We start from the raw sequence: 22567 nt of genomic DNA on the forward strand, positions 1-22567 counted from the left end.
CATTTTATTGCAATAAGATTGGCTCTGAAAACAGACATGAGCTGTTTGAAATCTGAAATCTCTGGAGTCTTATTTCTGAGGCTTACTACAGAGATCTTGCTTTTGCGTGCACTGAGTTCTCCAAAACTCAGGAAATTCCATACTAAAACCCATCAGGAAATGACACCACCTGAAAGGCAGGAAGAGCACAATGAAGGCTAAAAATGGCCCTTTTCTCTAGCACACCTTGGCAAAGAGTGTCCGTAAGAGTAACTTTTACTTGTATAAGAATCAATTTAATTGGCTTAAAGGGTTAACTAACTTAGCTGCTCTGCCTGCTCCTTTTTAAGTAAGGCCTGATGTGTACAAATGTAAACTGTTTCTAAATATATGTTACTAGTATCTGAACAGCAGATGCTCAAGGCTTGTCTGTTTCCAGATGAACAAATTATTCAGTTAGTGCAGGTGCTGGAGGCTTATCTTTAGACTGCAGTTTAAGAAAGCAGTACTATGCAAGAAAACACCAAACAAAGCATGTACTTGAGTCCGATAGGGAGCTGAAAGCTAAATATCCCCTTACGTGTCTTCAGTAATGCTTTCCTCATTCAGGCCCTTAGTCCCAAAGGGTCAGTGTCAAATGTCCCTGCAAGATCAAGCGCAAGCTGCATGCAAATCCTGGTGGTTTCTGCAGATGGCAGGAGAATGAGAATGGCTTACAGCTCTTAATGAACGGCTAAATTTTAGGCCCTTTAGTAGAGGCCTTGGGTCTTTTGGGGTGGACTAGCAGGTATGCTAGGACACAACTAGTCTCCAGTTATCAAAGAAAACTTTGTGGTATCGGGTGACCCCTTCAGAGCAGTTGAACATAGGGACTTGACAGACCACCATTGAGTGGTTCTTTATTTAGAGAGCTGAAGGAGGACCAAGGAGCCTGATGACTTACATTTCTACTCCTACTTTTGGAACAGGGTGTCCTTGGTGATCCCACCATGCCAGAAGTCTCGCTATGCCACATACTTTGATGTGGCGGTGCTGCGCTGCCTGCTGCAGCCGCATTGGTCCGAGGAGGGCACACAGTGGTCACTAATGTACTACCTGCAGAGGCTGAGGCATATGCTACAGGAAAAACCGGAGAAACCACCTGAGCCAGAGATCACCCCTTTACCAAGACCTCGCAGCAGCTCCATGGTGGCTGCTGCACCCTCTCTGGTGAATACCCACAAAACTCAGGTAAGCAGTTGCCATCACTTAGAAAATAGCAACTGTTGTGCTGATGCTGGGAAATGGTGGCTGGACAACTAGTGAAAAGCACAGCTCTGGGGCTGGTTAAACTGCCCAGAGGTCAGATATGTGTGTCGATTCAGAAAGAGGTCCTAAGAACGGTGAGGGTTTTGGAGGCAGAATCTGATGCAGAGTCAGAGCTGGTGACTGCTGAAAGCTTGAGGATTGATTTGGGATAATTAATCTAGGGTAAACTGTGATAACATTTTTTAATGTGAGAATATACTAATGTAGTTGTCAGAAGAAATCAGACTGTCTTTATGGTACAGTGTAATGCTTAGGACTCACTGAGTTTCTTTGGTATAACCCCTAAAAAGAGAGAAAAAGAATTGCACTCGGTACAGCACTGCATGCTCCAGGTGAACACTCAGTTAAAATATTGGAGTAGACTTTGCAAACAGTGTCAGTGAGCAAAAGTTCCCCATGTTGTTACCTCTTCTCCTGCTGTTATTGCATAACATTTACCTTTGTATTTGCCAACAAAACCTCAGTAGGCAAACTGTCCTAACAGGTGTCAAGACTTGCTCCCTGTTTTGCTGAAAAGGAACCCCAGACTCCTGACCTTGGTGCAGTAAAGATCTTTGTGTTAGAGCTTAAATGTTTTTTCTTTTGGGTAGCTCACTGTTGTTCCAGGGATAAAAAGGGGATGCTGCTGCAGTTTCAGTTAATCTCTTTGTTGATTTGTGCTACTTTTAGGTTGTGCACTCTCGTCCTGTCATGTGGGCTTTAAACAGCAAATTCTGATTTACTAAGCTAATGGAACTGCCTAACAAAATTTAACGCAGATTCTATTTTTGCAATCCAATTTTATGACACACCTCAAGTAAAAGGCCTGGTCTTCTATTAATGTTGCCATCAAATATCTTTTTTGAGTCACAACTCCCAGAGTTTTTGGTGGTTTTTTCCTAAAATCCTTGCTTTCAGTATGGTAGAGCTCTGGCAGGTTTTGACCTGTCATTTTGTAAGGGAGAAGGGTGAAATATCTTTCCTCCTGTACAGACCAGATGCTCATAAGCCAGAAGACAAGCCTAAACAATATAAATATTAGTATTGTTATTGTTATATCTCAGGATTTTATAGCCATTCTTATGATTTTTGTGAGGGCTGGTGGTTACTTGTGGTTTTAATGGATCAGCAGCAGGAGTATTGTTTAAACTGTATTATACTTCAGTGTCATTTCTATAAAATGTTGCCTGTTTCATCCCTGTAAAAGCTTGACATGTCTCCATAGAGGCCAGGTGATATGAATTACTATTCAGTCTTAATCTACATTTGCTTGGGGATTTTATAGGATTGCTGTGCATGTACAGAAAATCCTCCTTAATATCATCTCCTGGAGGGAGAACTGGAAGATACCACTGTTGGTGTGGTTCACTGTTTCGATGCATATACTGTTCCTTTGCCTTTGCTCATAACAACCTCATTATTTTGCACATTAACAAGTTCAGCTACTAGTGCAACTGGGAGTGCAGTCAGTGGTTCTCAGCATGAATGGGGTTGTCTTCCATAGTATTGTGCTGGTTCTTCTCTATACAGCGTAACACTTCTTTCACACACTTGGCTGTTTCTTGCTTTTCCAGGCTGTTTCTTGTGCAGAAGATTCCTTTGCTCAGTTGCTCTTCACTAACATTTTCCTGTTAAATCCATTTGGCAATTCCACTGGGTACTTTCTAGTTGTTAATGTGAGGACTCTGTCCAGGGCATTCTTCCCTCCAGGGCTAGGTTTGATTGCTTTTGGTAACCTCTGTGTCAGTCCTGTGTATTTTTACTGTACTTCATCAAATTGGAATCCTGTTTAAAAAGGTTTCCAATTTGTTAGCAGAACAGCTGTGGTGGAGGAGGTGAAATAGTCTTCCAGGCAGTGAAAGTTTCAGCTCCTGTCCCTCTTCTCTACAACTCTGAGGACTGAAATCTGTGCAATGCACAGGGATACCTGGGCTCTATTTCATCCCAGCTAACTGTAGGGGCTTAACTGCTGTTCTTAAATTCAGAGTCTCATCACTTAAGGCTCTCTGCTTGTCAGAGGAGAGAATGCCACCTCCAGAGGGCTAAGATTTGTCATTTCTATCCACACAAGAGGTTGTATGCTGAGACTTCACCAGCTTATCAGACACAGGGATATGCTCAAAGCCTGCTCTTTCGGTCTAGTTCTTAAATTCCTAACATAGTGTCATCATTTCTGCTCGCAGGTTGATCAATGAATTCTCAAAAGTATTGGCACTCTGTGTTTCAGTGGGATAGATTTGAAGTGGCAGGCAGAAACTGATTAAAGACCAAAAACAGATGCCTGCAAATCACATCAGGGACCAGTAGATTTTTCTGGTAAATCCACATTCTTTCTATTGTTCTGCAGTTATCAGGGTAACTTCCTGCATCTCCCTAAGCCTCAGCAAAACTCTCACACTGCCGGTTGGTTTCTGTGCGCCTGAAATCACATTTTAAGTATAAGCTTGGGTTAAAGCAGTTGGGATTGCGTGAATGTGAGAAACATCCTCCGTGTATTGCCTAGTAAACTGAAAGTAGGAAAGTAGAAAAAGATAGAATGCAGCGTGCCAGCACTCCTTGTTGCACAAGAAAAAGGTTACTGGATCGTATGTGAATAAAATGAATACTAGCTTCCTCTAGAAAGTGTCCTTAGTCTAAACATGTTTCAGGCCTGGTAACATGTGACAAAGAAAACCTGCATTGCATCTGTATGCAGTGAATTCAGTATAAGGACAGGTCCAGGAAATGAAACCTTCAGAGGCTCACAAGTCTCTACAGTCTTGCAGTAATGTTGCAGGGGCAAAGAGCCAAAGCTTAGATTAAGCATAAGACCAATGCAGCTGTGGTGCTCGCTGCAAGGCTACTATAAAGCCAGGCGTTTGAAGTGTAATATCTTGAGAGATGAGAGAACTACTAATGAGCTGGTAGCCATACAGTCAGGCAGAAGGAAGGCAATAGAAAACAGAAACAACAAAATCTAGAGTAGCAGCACCAAAACTATTTTGCTTTCTTATCCATCTTGTGCGTATCATAATTGCCACATAGCCTACCACAGAGAATAGCCACGTTTTTAATCAGTCTTCAATAGGAGTGCTAGCTTGATTCATTAAAATACATCATATACCACACTGTACATTTAAGGTGCCTGTAATTTGGTTTTCTAATGTTGTTTGCTTGATGCCTACCCTAAGCAGATTTCAGAACTGAGACTGTGTCTTTCTGTGTGTTTCTATGGCTTGTATCACGTAGACCCTGATCCTCTCGCTGTTCTTTTGGTGACCATAAGCCACCTAATAAAACACTGATTTAGTAACTAATAGACAAAGATAATGAGTCTGAAATAAATTCCTATTATGTTTTCCAGCCAGATGAGGCCAGAAAGCTGTAAAAGGTGAGAATCAAGCCACGTGAAATACTGGCCTCACTGTTGAGAGGACTTAGGGTTGAATCCTGATTTGCTGTCTATTTGATTTTACATATAACTCCTCCCCTGAATCTGTAATCATATATGCAAAATGGTTTAAAAGCATACCTTGATGGAATGTGATTCAAAGCTGTGAAGAGGAATCTTTCTGTTGTGTGTCCCCTTCATTCTTGCACTGATAAAATCAACAGGAAGGATTCAAGGGTAGTCTTTGAATAGCCTGAAAAGTCTCTGAAGAATGTGTGGTCCCCAGTAGCCCGGTACTGCAAACGCTGCAACTGGTTCTTAACACTTCAGTTGCAGATTGTCACTGGCTTCTGCTGGACTTTCACATGATGCATAAAACTGCACACTTGTGTGTGCAGAGCTCACTAGCTCTGCAGTATCCAGTCTGGCTAGCCAGACTCTAAACCGCCTATAGCATAAGAGTCACTTCATCTATCGTTGGCATGTGGCTATCTCTGGATTGAAAGCAAAAAAGTATTTTAACATGACCCAATTGTTTAGCAGAACCTAAATGGTTCTGGAAGGGAAAGCAAGGAAAAACAGCACCTCCATTGGAAACAAGCTGGTATTTAGGCAGAAGAAAATTATCCTGAGGGAATTTGGTCAGGTCAGCTGCACAAACATCTCTTAAAAAGTGGCATCAGATCTTTAATGAGAACAGATGGCCAGGAGCTTAGCTTATGCCACCTTCTGTAGCAAAGCCTTTCTTTACAGTAGGCAGCTGTAATGTGTGTGGCTCAGTGCAGAGGGGGCGTAGAGTGCCCTCTACTGAGCTGTCAGTGAGTGAGTCTTAAGGTTTTCACTGTCGTGGGGCATTCTGTGCTACAGCTACAGGGGCTTTCACAAACATGAACTATGATGGACAGATCTTGGAGCACTGTTACGACAAGTGAAGGATGCTTACTGACACAGAATTCTTAAGTTTCTTTAGTAAGTAAAGGAATTTTTACAAATTAAATCTCTTGAAGGGACAGTGCTGCTTAGTGCAGTCCAGTTCCAAAATAGATGTTCAAGGGCATATGTAATTGAGGGCATATTCTCTTAGATCTTAAATAAAACACTTCAAAAAGGGTAGCCATTGTGATTGCTCACAATGTAAACCAAAGCCTCAAGAAGACTGCCAACTACCCAGAGTCATACCTGGGATCAGAATGCGAGTATAACAGAATATGAGTCTTCCATGCTACTAGACCACACTGACAGCCACACCTGAGGCTTTCTGTGGCAGCACAATGTGCTGTACCATTTTTCTGTGGTGGCAGAAATGATAGACAAGGTCAATTATTCTAGGAGTTTCTAAATTTTGTTTGGGTTTTTTGTTTTGTTTTGTTTTTCTTTAAATATATGAATAGCGTTTTGTGTAATGAATAGAAGGTCCTTTTCCTCTACAGTGCTCCTATGACAGTTCTTGAAAGTAGCTCTCTTTTTTTTAAGCTGGTTATCCTCTATTTCATCTTGTACTTTTTGTCTTCTTTGGGGAGCTGCAGGATCTTACAATGAAATGTAATGAGGAAGAAAAATCACTAAGCACAGAGGCATTTTCCAAGGTTTCACTGACCAACTTGCGTAGACCAGCAGTTCCAGATCTCTCCACAGACCTGGGGATGAATATCTTCAAAAAGGTGAGTGGGAAAAAATTGTACTTTAATTTACCTATGATTCAGCACCTCAGTGCCCAGCTAAATAGCAGCTGAAGGTCTGCATGGATTATATATTCATGCCATATGTGAGATTGACATTTCTTTTCATTGGAACTGATTCTGTATGTTACAACATCAGTTTTTATATGCACATTCCAAATGCAATATCGAAATCTTTATACACATAACTGTCCTGCTGAAACTGCAAGAGCGGAGGGTACTCAAACAGTACTGATTTTTAAGTGCTAGTGCTCACTGTAGTTCCAGCTAATTCAGGGGCTTTTTCAATTTATTTTTTTTTTTCCATCATGAAGCTCTGGGTTTGCAACCATCCAAGATACTCAACAGAGTTTTGTGGATTCTACAAATCTAGCTCATCGTCTGAGAATGTTATAAAATTATCCAAGGGCATCCATCCCAGCCTCAGGCAAGACTGAGTTCCTTTAAATATTCACATGGTCCCAGAGTGCAGATAGTTGCTATCACGGTAAATGGTCAAGATAAAAAGCTCAGAGTGGAAGGTTACACTTGGGCTGCATATCATGTTATGTTTTTCCCTCAGATGGCAGTTTGACATGCTTCAAAGCCTCTACCTGCTCTTGTATTTGCTCCTCTTCCTCCTGCAGTTTAAGAGCCGCAAGGAGGACAGGGAGCGTGAGCGCAAAGGGTCAATTCCTTTCCACCATACTGGGAAGAAGCGGCAACGAAGGATGGGAGTGCCCTTCCTCCTCCATGAGGATCATTTGGATGTCTCGCCCACTCGCAGCACTTTCTCCTTTGGTAGTTTCTCTGGAATCGGAGAGGACCGGCGTGGCATTGAGAGAGGAGGATGGCAAACCACCATATTAGGTGAGATATTATCTCTGTCCCACGTTCTGTGTCATTCCTGTCCTAAATGTTCAGAGAACAACAGAGGCTCTTTATATCTTCATCCATCCTATTGCCACGTTATGTCCTTGGCTCTGTTTGCAGTATTACACACCTATTTATAGAAGTGGCAACTGTGGCAACTTGAACAACTTATGCTTTAGTTCACTTTTTCTCCGAAAACTACCATCTTTACTGGAATAATAGCTACTGTAGCAACATGTAGCCCTGTCTGTACCACTTCAATACACTCTCCCTGAGTGGTAGCAAGCATTGCGCAACTGCAGCTTCAAACAGATTCAAGGAATGGTCACATCCTTTTCTTTCAAAGAGAAATCTCTGGAGAGGCAGCAGTAAGGTCAGTAGGAGTATGGCAAAAATATTCGCAGACTTCCTCAAGTGGATACAAAATAAATAGGGTATTGCCTCGGATAGTGAAGACTACACTATCTGATATTGCAAAGATACAGTGTTTAAATCTAAATAGTGGCTTCTTCAGGCTTCTAAATTCACTGAACGGTATCTAGGCGTGGTTTCTGTTTCACAAATTTGCTCCCAATGTCATAGATTTTCATCCTGGCACCCTTTCTTGGACATGATAGGCAGAGAAATGACTGCCTAAGGCCATGCCAGAGCCTTCTTATTTTCACCGGCTTAGATGGTGTCATTTGGTAAGCTCTCCATTATAAACATGTCCCTCTTTGGGATATGGGACAATGAGCTTAGCCAAGCGAATTCTTAAAGATTCACATGTATTTTGTCAACGGTTAATACACGAACACCTACAGATTTGTACAAGAGTAACAAACCTAGTATCCAAATCCTCTGTTCTATATCTTCAGTAGCTCAGAAGTTTGTTATATTTTGATCTCAGGGGCTCCAGATTCTTGTCCTGGCTTAACCTACAGTTCTTTTGTTCTGATATCTCAGTGAAATAATATATTTCAGATCCAATGATCAACAGATCCTTTGCTTTAGCACTCCCCATCCCAATATATATATTTCTTTTGGATAAGGGGAGAAGAAGCCAAATTCCTATAACTTGCCCCAAAGGGTGGAGTCTTTCAGTGCTGACCATCTTGTTTTCCTGAAGTTGCGGGAGGGTGACAGCTAAATCAGTACGTGCTGAGGGGAAGAGCCTTGCAGAGAGTTTGTACATTTGGTCTTTATGAACGCCTGTGAGATTTCCCACTACAATGTTTGGTTCTGCTTCACAGGGTCCTGGAAGGCCTTGACTTTTGCTGACTCCAATCTTTCAACTGCTAACCTCAGTTGCCTCCAGGCACCTCTTGGCTGAGTAAACTAAATACCCATTTTCTTGCATCACCCTAGGAAAGTTTACCAGACGGGGGAGCTCTGACACAGCAACGGAGATGGAGAGCCTGAGCGCCAGGCATTCACACTCCCATCACACGCTGGTCTCTGATCTGCCCGACCACTCCAACAGCCATGGAGAGAACACAGTCAAAGAAGGTAAATTTAACACGTCAGGAAAGAAACGTTTCACTGAAATTTAACTCCAAGAAGCTGAGGAAGTGTTACTGTTTCCATGTATGAGTATATGACTAATCGTTTTTCCTTTTATTTTTTTCCACATCTCCTGAGTTTTTTTTTTTGTTCTGTGTAGAAAAATGTTCTAAACCTTTCATGTTTATCTGCTGCAGTTTGTAAAAAAAAAAATTGGCAGCCGTCAGCAGGGAGAAGACAGGTTTGGGGGTTTTTTCACCTTACTACAACACAGTACGGAAGTTTGGGCAGAAACTTGGTATTGCTAACTTTAGTGGTTTCATGGGGAATCATGTGGTATTTAATGCCCCTTCGCAGTCCCCAGGTTCTGGATTATGATCAGAATCACAGGGTTTTTTTCCTTAATTCCCCTGGTTCCAAATAGAAACCTGGCTTTTAAATTTCCTTGAAGTCTCCCTGGGACCCATCTGTCTTGGAGCCCTCTGCAGAAATAGCAATGCCAGGGTGACCAGATGGGAGACCCTCTGGTAGGATGAAGTCTGCTCCAGAAGGAAAAGTCTTTCTATTGGCAGGACAACACCATCTTTGTCAAACAATGTTAGCCAAGCAGAGGAAAGCCCTACAGTGTCGGCAGGGCTGTCTGCACCAAAGCACTTTGCTGGCACTGCTCCTACTGTCTAAACACAGTGAATTTTTCACCCTCATGCATAGTGCCACTGGCAAAACCTGGTCATAGAGATGGGGACCTCACTTATGGCAAGTGCAACCTTAAACCTTCATGAAGAAACAGGATACCGCATACCCCATAGAGCAGGGCATAGTCTATCCCTGCACAAGCTGCTCAGGCAGCATACCTAGGAGTCTGCAGATGAACTCACATGGTATGTGCTGTTGCCTCGGAGCTCTCAATGATCCATGCTTTTTTAGCACAGCAAATCTGAATAGTCTCAGAGAGGATGGATTTGCGTCAGTTCTAATCCAGTGTGGGCACATCTCCTTCATCTCTGCTCTGTGTCTCCTGGGCAAAGCTTTTCTCCTGGATCAATTTTGTGAAGGCTGTCTTCCGACCTCATTTGTGCTATAGGACAGTAATCCCACTCACTACACCAGCTTCCTAGCCAAATATTTCTAAAAGGCAGCTATATGCAATGCTTGCTTTTCTGATCGTACCCCAGGTACAACTGTGCAGGAACTATATAAATAATAGGACAAATCGTACTATTTCTAGTGGTAGCATATGATTTTGAATGAACTGTTTTGTAGTTAGAAAATAAGTACAAATATTACCTTTTTCTTTTGTTTTCCATGACCAACTAGATCCAAGCATAGTGATCATTCATAATTTCCCATCTGTTGTCTACTTTCCCTGGCCAGGAGGCATTTGCTAACAAACTCATTTCTTCTGACACACTGAAAAGCAGAGATAAAGAATCAGTTATGTCCTAAGTAGCTGCTCAAGAGGAGTCAGGGGCACACGGGCACATGCTGCCCCCATGCATGAATGTAAATGAAGAGTCCTTAGTCCTCCTTCCCTGCCTGTGTGAGTCCCATCCAGCAGTCAGCCCTATCAGCGATAATGAAATAAAGATACAACACAGGAAAAGTTGCTTTATGTAGGATTTTGATATAGATTTTTGTTACCTATTTCGAAGCAAACTAAGCAAAACCTCAGTGAAATAAAAAATACCTACCCTTGGATAATCATCAAACTTGGTAGCTCAGGAACAAAATTTCCTAATTCTGTCTTTATTGCTACCTTTACCATGTGAATTTCAGTGAATGCCTTTAAAAAGTCACACTTGCCAGCAAGTAATCCCATGATTACAGGCAGCTAATTCCTGCCCTGGTCATTGACCAAATTGTAGCCTAGTTCAAGGTACTGCCATCGGCCTTAGAACATTTCTCGTAATAAATAGTGCTAGTTCAGTGCTGGCGGGGTTGCACAGGCTATGAGGAAATGTAGTCACCACTCTGACGAGTTATTTGCATAATATAACCAGTCCATCACTGAGAGAGTGCTTGAAGATTCTTATCAGATGTATGCTATTTTATTCATTAGAACACATTAAATAGCCTTAGGTAGAGGTTCTTTGTTATTCCACAGTCCTGTTACCATACTGTCTTGCCAAAGGTGGTGCAGTCAACACTGTGGGACACATAGTGTCTTTCTACACTACAGGGTGTTTAAACCTACTTACAAGGCACTAAGTGTGGGACATTACTAACATCATGGCCTGGAGTTCAGCATGAGTTATAAAACTGTGGTGAATCCTTGATAAAAATTGGCCTGTGTAGGCAAAATGCTACCTGAGCTAACCAATTGAAAGTTAAGCTTGGCTACGTCATGAGGTCTCTCCTCTGAGCACTGTGAACTTTGACACCACATTGCCTTTCTCATCAGTCAGCTTTTCAGTTTGGAGATGGTTTAGACTGTCACAGGTACTGTTAGGAACACACTGCTCCATTATTTTTCAACTGGTGTGATGAAATATTTCAAACTGGTATGACTTAGAAAGCTGTTCCGAATTGGTGCCGTTGTTACCCTACCTTCACTCCTGCATCCAGCTGCAGAGTCCTTCCTCTTTCCCTTGTAGGAGCAGGGCTGCCTTTAAGACCAGGCACTGGACCAATACAGGAAGCAAAGCTAGCCAAACTCTAATCCCCCATTTTGGATTAGATTTATGATGGCTGAGGTCCCTGATCTACTTAACTGCCTAGTTGACTGAGATCAACTTAAGCTGCCATGGAACTCTTCTGCTAGAGCAAGCTTGGGGTTGTTCTAAGTTACACTGGCTTACACTGGAAGAAATAAATCTATGCTTTCACCCCTGTACCCATGGTAGGAATTAGGAACCTGTCTTGTCTTTCGGCATTACAAACTGCATTAAGAGTTGCTCCCTTCTTGTAAACAAGGACATCCTCAGTTTGCCATTTCATAACTCCAGAGACGGAAATTTACAGGTTGCCATTTCCCTCCCTGCAGTGCGGTCCCAGATCTCCACCATCACTGTGGCCACCTTCAACACTACCCTGGCCTCATTCAATGTGGGATACGCCGATTTCTTCAGTGAGCACATGAGGAAGCTTTGCAACCAGGTGCCTATCCCTGAGATGCCCCATGAGCCGCTTGCATGTGCCAACCTCCCACGGAGCCTGACAGACTCCTGCATCAATTACAGTTGCTTGGAGGATACGGATCACATTGATGGAACCAACAACTTTGTCCACAAGAACGGCATGCTGGATCTCTCGGTAATTGGCAAGGAATGAGGAAAGCCAGGTCCCTGTTCTGTCAATATAGCTGTACCATTGAGATCAGGGTTTTGATGGGCTTTTCCTCCACCTCTTTATATGACTTCTCTCAGCAGTACATAAAGGTCAGTCAGATACATTTGTGAATATCATAAAAGTCTCCTCTGAGCTACTGCAACTCCTATTACTCCTTGCAAGGAGTGCATGTGCATGTGGAATGCACACATCAAATCTTAAGTGATATTATTTAATGACTATGTTCCTGGGGCATGCACCAAGTTCCCTATAAAATAGTATAAAACTGAATAGCACCTTTCTTCTAATGGCACCTTAAAACTCACTTTTTCTGACCTGACAGCTCCTGGTGCACTGAAGCAGTGTTCTCAGGCTCACAGATGTCATCTCGTGGTTTCCTTTTCTGCCTGACTGTGCCGAGCCTGTGGTTTCTTGTCTTACACCTAGACTGTAGGCTCTTGGGGTTGAGGGTTGTGTGTACTTCATTCTGAGTCTGTACTGTGCCTGCTATGATGAGTCTCTGGTCTGTGACTAGAATTTCCAGGCACTAAATAGTACTAGAAGAGAAAATAAGTCTGACTTCAGATACGATGTTTGAATCTCCCAGGTGGTCCTGAAGGCTGTGTACTTGGTCCTGAACCATGACATCAGTTCCCGGATTTGTGATGTGGCACTGAACATTGTGGAGTGCTTACTTCAGCTTGGTGTGGTGCCCTGTGTTGAGAAGGTTCGGAGGAAGAGTGAGAACAAAGAAAATGAGGCCCCTGAAAAGAGACCAAGTGAAGGATCCTTCCAGCTCAAAGGGGCTGCTTCTGGTGGTTCAGCTTGTGGATTTGGGCCTCCCCCTGCTAGTGGAGCTGGAGATGGAGGAGAAGAAGGAGGTGGTGGAAGTGGTGGAGGAGGTGGAGGTGGAAATGATGGAGGTGGTGGAGGAGGAGGAGGGCCATATGAGAAGAATGACAAAAAACAAGAAAAGGTTTGTCTTGCTTCCCTTTCTGCAATTCCTGAATGTACTGTAAGATCTGTTAAGATTGAATATGCGTGTGTATGCAACTTCCCTTCTGTTTTCCCTCCTTTTTTTTTTTTTTTCCCTACAATCACAAATTAATGTGTTTTGATCTGGTGCTCACTTGGTGTTCCACTGAAGAAACAAGATTGGGAATTCAAGCACTGTAACTATGCCAGCAAAGCAGATGCCAAAAGCAGAGTGTGTGAGCCTTGCACGGTCATTAGTAGACAGAAAGAAAAAGGGGCTTGGATTATGGCTGGAGTAAAGAGCTGTCTGCCGTCATGAGCCAGCATCCAAGACTGTGAAAAGCATTCTATGATTTTCAATATCTTTTCAAAGTGTCTGAAAACATCAATCACAATGATGTTTTTCAGGTTTATTATTCATAATTTATAAGGAAAACCAGAACCCAGTGTGTGAGCACAGTTTGTTTTCTTTGATGGCCAGAAATCATGAATTTTTCAGTATTGCTATGAGAATTGGCCGAGAGATGCTGTTGCTGACCTCCGAAGTTGCAATTCATAGTAGCATAATACTTAGGACGTTTTTAAAAGATGCTTGTTTTTCTGCTGAAGCAAGCCAGCTCTCTGTTTCTCAGGCAGAGTTTTTTGAAGGGCTGAATGGTATTCATAGCAGCATGTAGGGGGCTTTGCACTTACAGCATGATCTTTTGAGGGGAGCTGAAAGGGAAGGGGCTGGTCCCTAAACTTGAAAAATAATTGGAGTAAACATTTCAAGAGTGACAACTCGGTAATGGAGTGTCTGAGAGGAGAAACGGACAACAATGTGTTAAAAGTAAATTGCTAACAAAATGACAGTGGTTGTGCCAGGGTTTCACACCATCTTTCCCTCTGTGACTCTCAGGATGAAGGCCCATCTATCAGCACCCATAGGCTGGCACTCACAATGCTGATCAAAATTGTGAAGTCACTGGGTTGTGCCTATGGTTGTGGAGAAGGACACCGAGGGCTCTCTGGAGATCGCCTGAGACACCAGGTATTCCGGGAGAATGTAAGAGAATTAAAGCTCATTAAAGCGTCCCCCTTGTACTTTTGACATCAGCTGCTGAGATTGCTGTCTGCCCCCTCTGTAGCTTTCTCTGTTTTGACAGTAAATGTGTTGCTCTTTGCCCCAGCTCACAGACTGTGTTGCAGCCCAGCCGTAGCATATTTTCAGTTGTTGTGTGGCTTCCTAGACCCTGGGGCTTGCTAAGAGCACACTTGAGACCCAGGGTGCTTCTGAGTACCCCAATGGATGGGTTGTCCGGGAAGGGACAAATACAGGGGAGCAAATCCCTTGTGTGAGCTGGTGTAAGTAATTTTTCACATTGACGGTACCCCAATAGAGTACACTGTTTAAAAGAGGTGCAGCTATCTTGGGTTGCATACCTGAATCCAGAAGTCTAAAGTGTAGTTATGTCCACCTTTCCTAATGGTGACTGTGACTAGTTGCTGCTGGGCTGCTTCATCAGCTCCTGATGGTTGGAGTGCACTGTGCTTGCAGGCATGTTAGTGTGCTGCAAGGAAGTAGAAGACTCATGCCCTATTGAAGGGCAGTGTGGACAGTTGCTGTTGAATCCTTACGTTTTTGGTTCTGCCCCAAGTTGAAGCAGTGGAAAGTGCCCAGGATGTAGCCCAGACATCTGACTTCGTCTAGTAGAGTTTGACTCCCTGAGATCAGTCCAATGTCCTGTCAAATGTGAGCCTTTCAAAAGCTTTCTCCAGCACACACCTCCTCCTTGCATCCTGTGCTTGCAGCAGAGAGCATTTTTGATGACTCTCATAAGAATTTACCCAGTGCCCATCCATGGGGTGGGTGGGAGCCAGGTGCTTCTCCATGGCTTTGGTTAGCCTGAGCTATGCCAACAGAGTTACTACATGGTTCTGGGATCTGAACTAGATGGCTTAGAGATGGATTGGCTGCCTCTGTATCATGCAGCATTCTTCTGTTAGCTAGGCTCCTGGGTACTGAGGAGACTGCAGCAGTAACGTCAGTTCTGGACACAATGGGACAAGATGGGGTAAAAGAGTCCCTGTGGTAACAGTAGAAAGGTTCTGCACAGAGCACTGGTTGAACATATACCATATTCATCAAGATGTCAGTTACGCTTTTAGGTTGTGTTGGAGCCGAGCCAGCAGAACATTTAGGCCTATGCATAACATTAAGCATAAATGAATAGGTCTTTTGGAGCCAAGGTTCCTATCAGACTCATTGAATTGAGGTCTTTATGGGAAGAGATTTTCCTACACGTCTAAGTCTGCTGCGTTTTCTGTGCGTTTGTCTGGCCAAACTGCTTTGCATGCACCATTTGTGTTAACTGCATGGACAATATCACGTCTAAGTTCACTGGAAAGTTAAGCACCCTAGTGTAGATAGCAAGAGAGTTCATGTTTCCCATGGAGCTGATATTTCAGATTCTCTAACTCCAACCTGCATGGGGTCCCAGTAGGATGGATAATTTTGTGAGACGAAGTTGGCAATTAATAGCTTTTAAATAAAAAGCTAATGTTTTGCATGATATAAATTGGTCACTGTTTACAGGTGCATCAAATGGGTTGGGTCTGAGCCAGAGGCTGAAAATCAGATGCCGGAGGGTAAGAACCTGTTTCACCAAGGCAATAAGCCTTGACTGAGGTGGTACATTCCTACTTCATTCATATCCAGTGAGATTTTACCTTGGGACGGGGGACAGGAGGAGAGGCCTTGAGGCAGAGCTGGCAGTGATTTTACCACCACCTCCAACCAGTGGCACCCATACTGGTGCACTGTCTCCTTGTGCTGAACTTCATGTTTGCTTCAGAGGCGAACCTGTCTTCTGTTACAGTACCTGAACCTTCTGGCTCCTAGGGGAGGTTCCTTTAGAGAGCACAGCAGACCACTGGCTAAGCAAGAACAAAAAATATCCTGCTTCTATGAGCACAACTCGAACACGTACTTTGATGTGATGTGATTTGATGGATATCGTTGCAGGCTCAGAACTGCCTCACAAAGCTGTACAAACTGGATAAAATGCAGTTCCGGCAGACCATGAGGGATTATGTGAACAGGGATTCTCTCAATAATGTGGTGGATTTCCTGCATGCTTTACTGGGATTCTGCATGGAGCCAGTCACTGACAGTAAGTATAGCTGGCATCAGAAATTGAATATTCCTAAACTGTATCATCAGAAAGAAGCCATGCCTTTTTCTTTTCCTTTAAAAAAGAACAAAATTGTGAATTACTATCCTCAGAATATACAGACCATATCTTCAGTCAGTGCAAGTCAGGGGAGTTAGATCTCTTTTGATTTGACCGCTCAGTGATCTCACCTAGTGATCTTGCATCACCCATCACTGAAATTGAAAACCTGTCTTTTGAGTCATCCTACCTGTTGTTCATGGATCTTCAGAGAAAATACTTTCATTCAGCTGTGCCTCAGGCAGGAAATTTTCTGCTTCATGACATGACCAGGCGCCAGCCTGGAATGCCCTGTTTAATCCAGGGTTTATCCTGAATGGAGATATAATTCAGCATTAAAACCCTCTGTGGTGCCTTAGGTGAGGCAGTAAATGGCAAGAACAGATTGAACAAACAAGAACATGAACACACAAATGCATATGACTGCAGTTACAAGTGTGAGTGCATGTGTGTCTATGTATATGTGTATATGGGGTTTTTTTAAGTTAGGAAAATTGTTACAGTTGCTATTAGAATGACCAAACATTTATGTTTGGTCACTGCATGCAACAACAGTTAACAATGAGTGTTCACAGAGTAGGAATAGGTGCTCTGAAGCACCCGGGGAGTCTGACTAGTCTATTAGCCTCCCTCTGATCCCAGGCATTTCAGAGGAAACATCAAAAAATATTTTATATCAGGCTTTTGTAAAGAAGATGCCCATAGGGAGTCTCCACAAGTATTCCTCAATTATTGGCTGGCTCATGCTTTGAAGCATGCAGCTCATGCAGCTTTTGAAAGTCTTTTCTCTCACCTAATGAAACTGGGATGTTTCTTGTTATACATGTAAATGTGTAATTCTTTTTTGACTGAGAGCTTGTGCACTTTTCATAAGCAGCATTCCTGTACTTCAGAAGATTTTCCTTTGATGGGTGTTGTCACTTTCCAGCTTAATCAAACATCTCTTGTCCTTTAGAACAGTAAATAGAAAAGCTGGAGGTATTATTCAAATGTTATGCCTCATTCTGTACATCTCTAAATAAAAGATGTGGATAAAAGGAAGCCAGAGTGGTCCTGATCTTTTCAATCCTTTTTCATACTACAACTATTTCTGGAAAGATTTAATCCTTCTCATTTATTTTACCCTTTCCTTCTGCTTTATTTCTGTGGGTTCGAATTGAGAAAACTGAACATAGGATGTTAGGTGGGGACTTGCCCTTGTCTCATGTATCTGAATCCCTTTATATATGTCTTTAAGCCATCTTTTTTAAACCTCTCCTAACAAGGGGGCTTGCTTGTACTTGAATTTCACAGACAAGGCTGGATTTGGTAATAACTTCACCACAGTGGACAACAAGTCTACAGCCCAGAGTGTAGAAGGTATTATTGTCAGTGCCATGTTCAAGTCGTTGATCACTCGCTGTGCTTCCACTACACATGAGCTGCACAGCCCAGAAAACCTGGTAAGCACTTGATTTCACATTAATAAAGTTACTTTTCACTTAGGTGTCACCAGTGAGACTTTACAGTGAAGAATTAATTCAGTTTAGCCAAATCTCTTGAGCATAGCAAGCTATGCAGTCACTGTTGAAATGTGATATAAATGTGATGCTCTCCTTGCACGCTGGGACCTGGGGACTCAGCCACGATAAAAGCTGTGCGCTCTGAATTGCGTTTTCCTCTCTGATCAAGAAGCTTCTGTGGGTTTTGTTGTGGTTTGGTTTTTTTGTTTTGTTTTGTTTTGTGTTGGTTTGTTTTTTCCAAACAGATTAATAGCATAGTCTGGAGCAAGGGTTTAATGAACAAGACCACAGCCAGTATAAATCAACTTTCAGCAAAGTTAAAGCCAGTTTACTTGGTTAAGAAAGTGGCCCACCCATGGCAGAGTATGTGAATTACTGAACAGCAATTTGGTAGGTCTTCCCAAGGGTTAGACAAACATTCAGTTTACCAAACGCCTGGAGGAAAGTAAGGTGCTGCTGGTTGTTGCCTATGTGCTATCTCCCCAAAGCAGTCAGTAGAATGGATGACATGAGCTCTCTTCTCCCAGATTGGTAAAGAATTTAGCAGCTAATCTCAAACCACCTCCTTTATTATCAGAAATTAGGGTTTTTCATGGAAGGCACCAAGAAGCACTTTTGTGCTCTGTCCTTACAGCAGAGCTGTAGAGGCACTGAAGTCCAGATAAAGGGCCAGTAATCCTCTGCGAGGGGAAGAGAGAGTGAGCAGGAAAAGCACAGTAACATCTTAAACCAGTAGCAGTCTGTCTATTTCCAAGTCCTCTTGTTCTTATGGATATTCCTCTTTTGGAATGTTTCTCAGCAGAGATTAAGTGGTGGGATGCAGAAAAACATGTGCCATTGCTGGACCAAGATTAGGTTCACCAAGGGTAAAATTTCCTTATAAATTGTATGTCTTTCTGGACCCTATTTTAGCTATGAAAAGGTGAAACTTATCTTTAGGTATAGCACCATTAATTTTGCCTTTATGGAGAACATAGTACGCAGAGTATATATGATGATTTCCTGTTGCATCACTCTTTGAAGTCAATCTTGAGTTCAATGTCTTAGGAAAAAGAGCCTTAATCAGTGTACAGATCCAATTACTTGTTTGTTTGGGTTTTTTGTTGAAAGCTGGCTATGCAGTTCCCAGCTAGGAGTTTTCAGAATAATCCAAGATCTTTCAGGAAAGTTCACATATCAAAAATCAGGTCCTGTAAAACTGTTCCCTCCATCCCCTTGCCCTCAGATGTAGAGATGATTTGTCACATCACAGATGTTTATGAATGCTCAAAACTAAAAAAAGCCATGAGTATAGGAGTAGGTTGGGGAATGAGTGAGTCATTCCTCCCTCTTCCCATGATGTAAAGCTCTAAAATAATTAAGAAAAATCCCAGGACACCCACTGGTTTTGAAACAAAACATGCAATTTTTTGCACTCTACCTCCCCCCCACCCCTTCATTTAGCTTTTTCAGGCCTTTTAAGATTATGGGCTAGATGAATGGGATAAAATGGGCTTTTACTCATATTTGCAGCTCCCTCATCTTGCAGCTGTTTTAGCCTCTCATACCTCTACATCTGCTTTAGCCCATTGCAGAGCATGTTCCATAACAATAATGCTCCTCATTGTCTGCTTCTTCTGAGTGCACTAAATGGAGTTTCCAGCTTTTGATCCCAGCCAGAAAACATAAGCCCTGAACATGGAGAGTATATCAGACAACAGCCAGATGAAATAATGGCCTGCTGAAGTACCTTAGAAACTATTGATCCTCACTCTGTTTTCACAGATAGCGGACTGAATTCTTTCATTTTTCTTGCTACTCAGGGCTTGTACTGCGATATCCGACAGCTGGTCCAGTTTATCAAGGAGGCTCATGGGAATGTCTTTCGGAGAGTGGCACTCAGTGCCCTCCTAGACAGCGCTGAAAAGTTAATACCAGGAAAAAAACTGGAGGAAACGGAGCAAGAGCCAAAGCCTTCTGGGAGCAAAAGGTGGGTGTCTAGGAGGGAGAAGGCAAATGACTGACTTGCATATCACTGAATGACTACATGTGCTGAACACAAATGCAGAAAGTTCAGGGGCTTGCGTGTTTTATCTTGATAGCATATGTCAGTTCCTGATGTACAGAACTGTACTGTGGCAGCAGTCTCCTGAGACAGTAATAGATTTGCAGCAAAAAGTGTTAACCCTCTCACACAAGAGGCCTAGAGAACAGTACAATGGAAACACTGGGAGGAGGAAAGGTTAAAAGGTTAAAAGAAGGAGGAAAGGTTAAAAGAAGAAGCATAGTATCAGTCCCAAAACACTGTGTGGACATATCTTTGAATGTGCTTCACATCCTTAATGTTTATCTGACAGGTAAACCCTGGTATGCAAAACAAGTCCCAGAAGAAATCTAATCCTGACATGCTGCTTCATCAAAAAGAAATTTTCTCTGGTGCTTTGAGGCTTGTCATATTAAAATATTGGGAAGAAGGATTAAGGAAGTTGAAAAACTCCTAAAAACCTTGGCTTTGCTTCTAAGAGCTGATGCTTTTTTCCTGAATGATGTATATAGAGGCAGAAAGTTGCTAAAGCTGCTTTGTTGCTCAGCAGCTCTGGTTTCCTTGTCATGTAGCTATGTGACAACCATGAGATGGGCCATCCATTCACTTTAGCTGATGATTTATATTGTCTCTATAGATCTGAGGTGGGAAGCGTCATCATTGACAAAGGCCAAGCATCAGCTGCCCCTGATGAATGCCGTAGTTACATCTCAAGCCGCCCAATGCAAACTCCAGAACAGTAAGTAAACATTGAATTGTTTCATGCGTTATTGCCAACAGCTTCCTTCTGGAGATAGTACAAATGGGCAGGACATCAAGGATTTATCTCTTTGGATGGTATAACAAACGCATTGACTGTCTGTTCAGGAGGTGCTCATAACATCCAGGTAATGCCTATTTTCAATGCTGCCAACTAGACCCACCCTGATTTTGATGGGAAACCACTAGAGATTTTCAAATGACAGTGCAGTAGATTTGTCAATATTGCATACTATCGTATCCATGAATAGAGTGTTCGTTCCTCAGAGACGTCATCACAGCTGTTCTCCATGCTTTGTACTTCTAGGGGATGCGTTGATTAATTTTCAGCTTCCAAGTTGTTGCTAAGGGTCATTAATCCTTTACTGCCTCCCAAGAGCCAGCCCACTCCTGACCTGTCTTGGGGATGTAGTCTCAGAAGATTGTTGCATTTCCCTTATCAGCTCAGGTGCCCTACCTGCTATTAGGGATTGCATGTTTGAAGTCTGCTGTCCAAATAATTCTTTCATTAAATATTGAAGTAAATTTAATCAATACTCTTAGGAATTGTAGAAAATGTTATAAATGGCCACTGGTTCCTAAGTAACTTTGGACAAGTCATTTAACTTCTCTGTGCCTCTGAATACCCAACTGTCTTTTTAAAGTGGAGTTGCACTGTACGAAGACATTGCTTGCACAAGGGTCCAGAGCTCTATATTATGCATTCTTCTGCATTAACTGAGCCTGCAAAGTCTTGTTGTTGCTGAGACTGCAAGGATACCACAAAGCCCTTTACTGCTCTGCAGAACTGCAGCAAGCTGCTCTGCTCTGAGCCCTGCCACAGTCACAGTTGTTCTCAAGAGTACAGCAAAATATGCTGTCCCCATTCCAATATGTTAATTAGAACTATGACTCCAGCAGGTTCAGAAATGGCTACCGTGATGTCCAAAAGCTCTCCAGTACACATGCTTGAGAAATCACCATGTAGTCTTATCAATATGGGTCATTTTGACCTAAAGAAGATGTGTTTTTTTTTCATGTGTAGGAACTAAAAATTGGAATGACCTGTTCAGTGGACAAGCCTCTCAGGGTAGAAAAGATGGTTATTTTGTGCCTTGAACTGTATCGAGCATGTTGTCAAACTTGAATCTGTCCCACTGAGAAGAGTACCTTTGACATTCATAATGAAACAACCTCAAAGAATACAGAGGTCAGGAGGGAAGCCTCACTCCCCTGAGCATCCAATCTGCACTGAAATGCAGCTCATGGTCTGTGTCCCTTCTCTTCCAGTGATGAGCAAATCCAAGGGGCTGTTCTGGGACGCAAGGACTTCTGGAGAAAAATGTTCAAGTCACAGAGTGCAGCAAGTGATACCAGTAGCCAGTCTGAGCAAGACACCTCTGAGTGCACCACCGCTCACTCTGGGACCACCACAGACAGGCGCTCCCGCTCCCGTTCCCGACGAATCTCCCTTCGAAAGAAACTCAAACTCCCCATAGGTAAATGTATGTCTCTTCCTGTTCTATATACATATTGCATGTGCAGAGAAACATGATAGATATGTCTGTCTTAAGAAATATTGCAACACAGTTCCTTATTGTCTAAGTACATTGTATACTCTCCCAAGGGAAGCTGGAAAATGCTGCTCTCTCCATTTTACAGATGGGGAACAGGCAAAGGCAAACATAAGCAATTTGCCAAAGATAACAGAGGGTATATGTGGCAAAACAGAATATTGATTCCACGTCTCCAAAGTAGTAGGCTAATACCTTAATGTCACAGGCATTGTCCCTCTCTGTAGAAAAGAAATATTCCAAATAGCATTTGGTAGACAAAGAATATAGCCTTTACAAGTCTCAAGACCCAACTTTGCACGGTAGTTAATGTATGTAACATGAAAAGGTTGCCTTCCCCTTTCCTCCCATTTTCCCGTACCCTGGCATGGCCACTCTGGAGAAACAGGCTGCAATTGCTAATAAATAGATTCTGCTTGGAAGCACTTTCAGAATTGTCCTGAGTGGCTTATTCTGCAACAGGGAACTGGTTGAAGCGCTCCTCCCTCTCTGGCCTGGCTGATGGGGTGGAAGATCTCCTAGATATCAGCTCTGTCGACCGCCTGTCTTTCATCAGGCAGAGTTCCAAGGTAAATCTGTCAGGTGGGATTACAGAGAGCTTGGAAGGACGGGATCTGGCTGGTTTTA

The 22567-nt window shown here is 42.8% G+C and overlaps 1 protein-coding gene across 1 annotated transcript in view; it reads left to right on the top strand.

Moving 5' to 3' along the window:
• Window positions 1–22567, top strand: part of UNC80 (unc-80 homolog, NALCN channel complex subunit) — a 134508-nt gene that overhangs the window by 21643 nt on the left and 90298 nt on the right. Inside the window, exons 8-20 of the mRNA XM_064452092.1 lie at window positions 948–1209; window positions 6163–6297; window positions 6942–7164; window positions 8515–8655; window positions 11633–11901; window positions 12524–12892; window positions 13790–13921; window positions 15896–16043; window positions 17397–17545; window positions 19408–19574; window positions 20266–20367; window positions 21657–21871; window positions 22403–22509. Of these exons, the coding sequence (XP_064308162.1) occupies window positions 948–1209; window positions 6163–6297; window positions 6942–7164; window positions 8515–8655; window positions 11633–11901; window positions 12524–12892; window positions 13790–13921; window positions 15896–16043; window positions 17397–17545; window positions 19408–19574; window positions 20266–20367; window positions 21657–21871; window positions 22403–22509 (2419 nt within the window). The remainder of the gene's footprint in view (window positions 1–947; window positions 1210–6162; window positions 6298–6941; window positions 7165–8514; window positions 8656–11632; window positions 11902–12523; window positions 12893–13789; window positions 13922–15895; window positions 16044–17396; window positions 17546–19407; window positions 19575–20265; window positions 20368–21656; window positions 21872–22402; window positions 22510–22567) is intronic.

This window comes from Phalacrocorax carbo, chromosome 5, assembly GCF_963921805.1.
Source record: "Phalacrocorax carbo chromosome 5, bPhaCar2.1, whole genome shotgun sequence".
Taxonomy (NCBI): domain Eukaryota; kingdom Metazoa; phylum Chordata; class Aves; order Suliformes; family Phalacrocoracidae; genus Phalacrocorax; species Phalacrocorax carbo.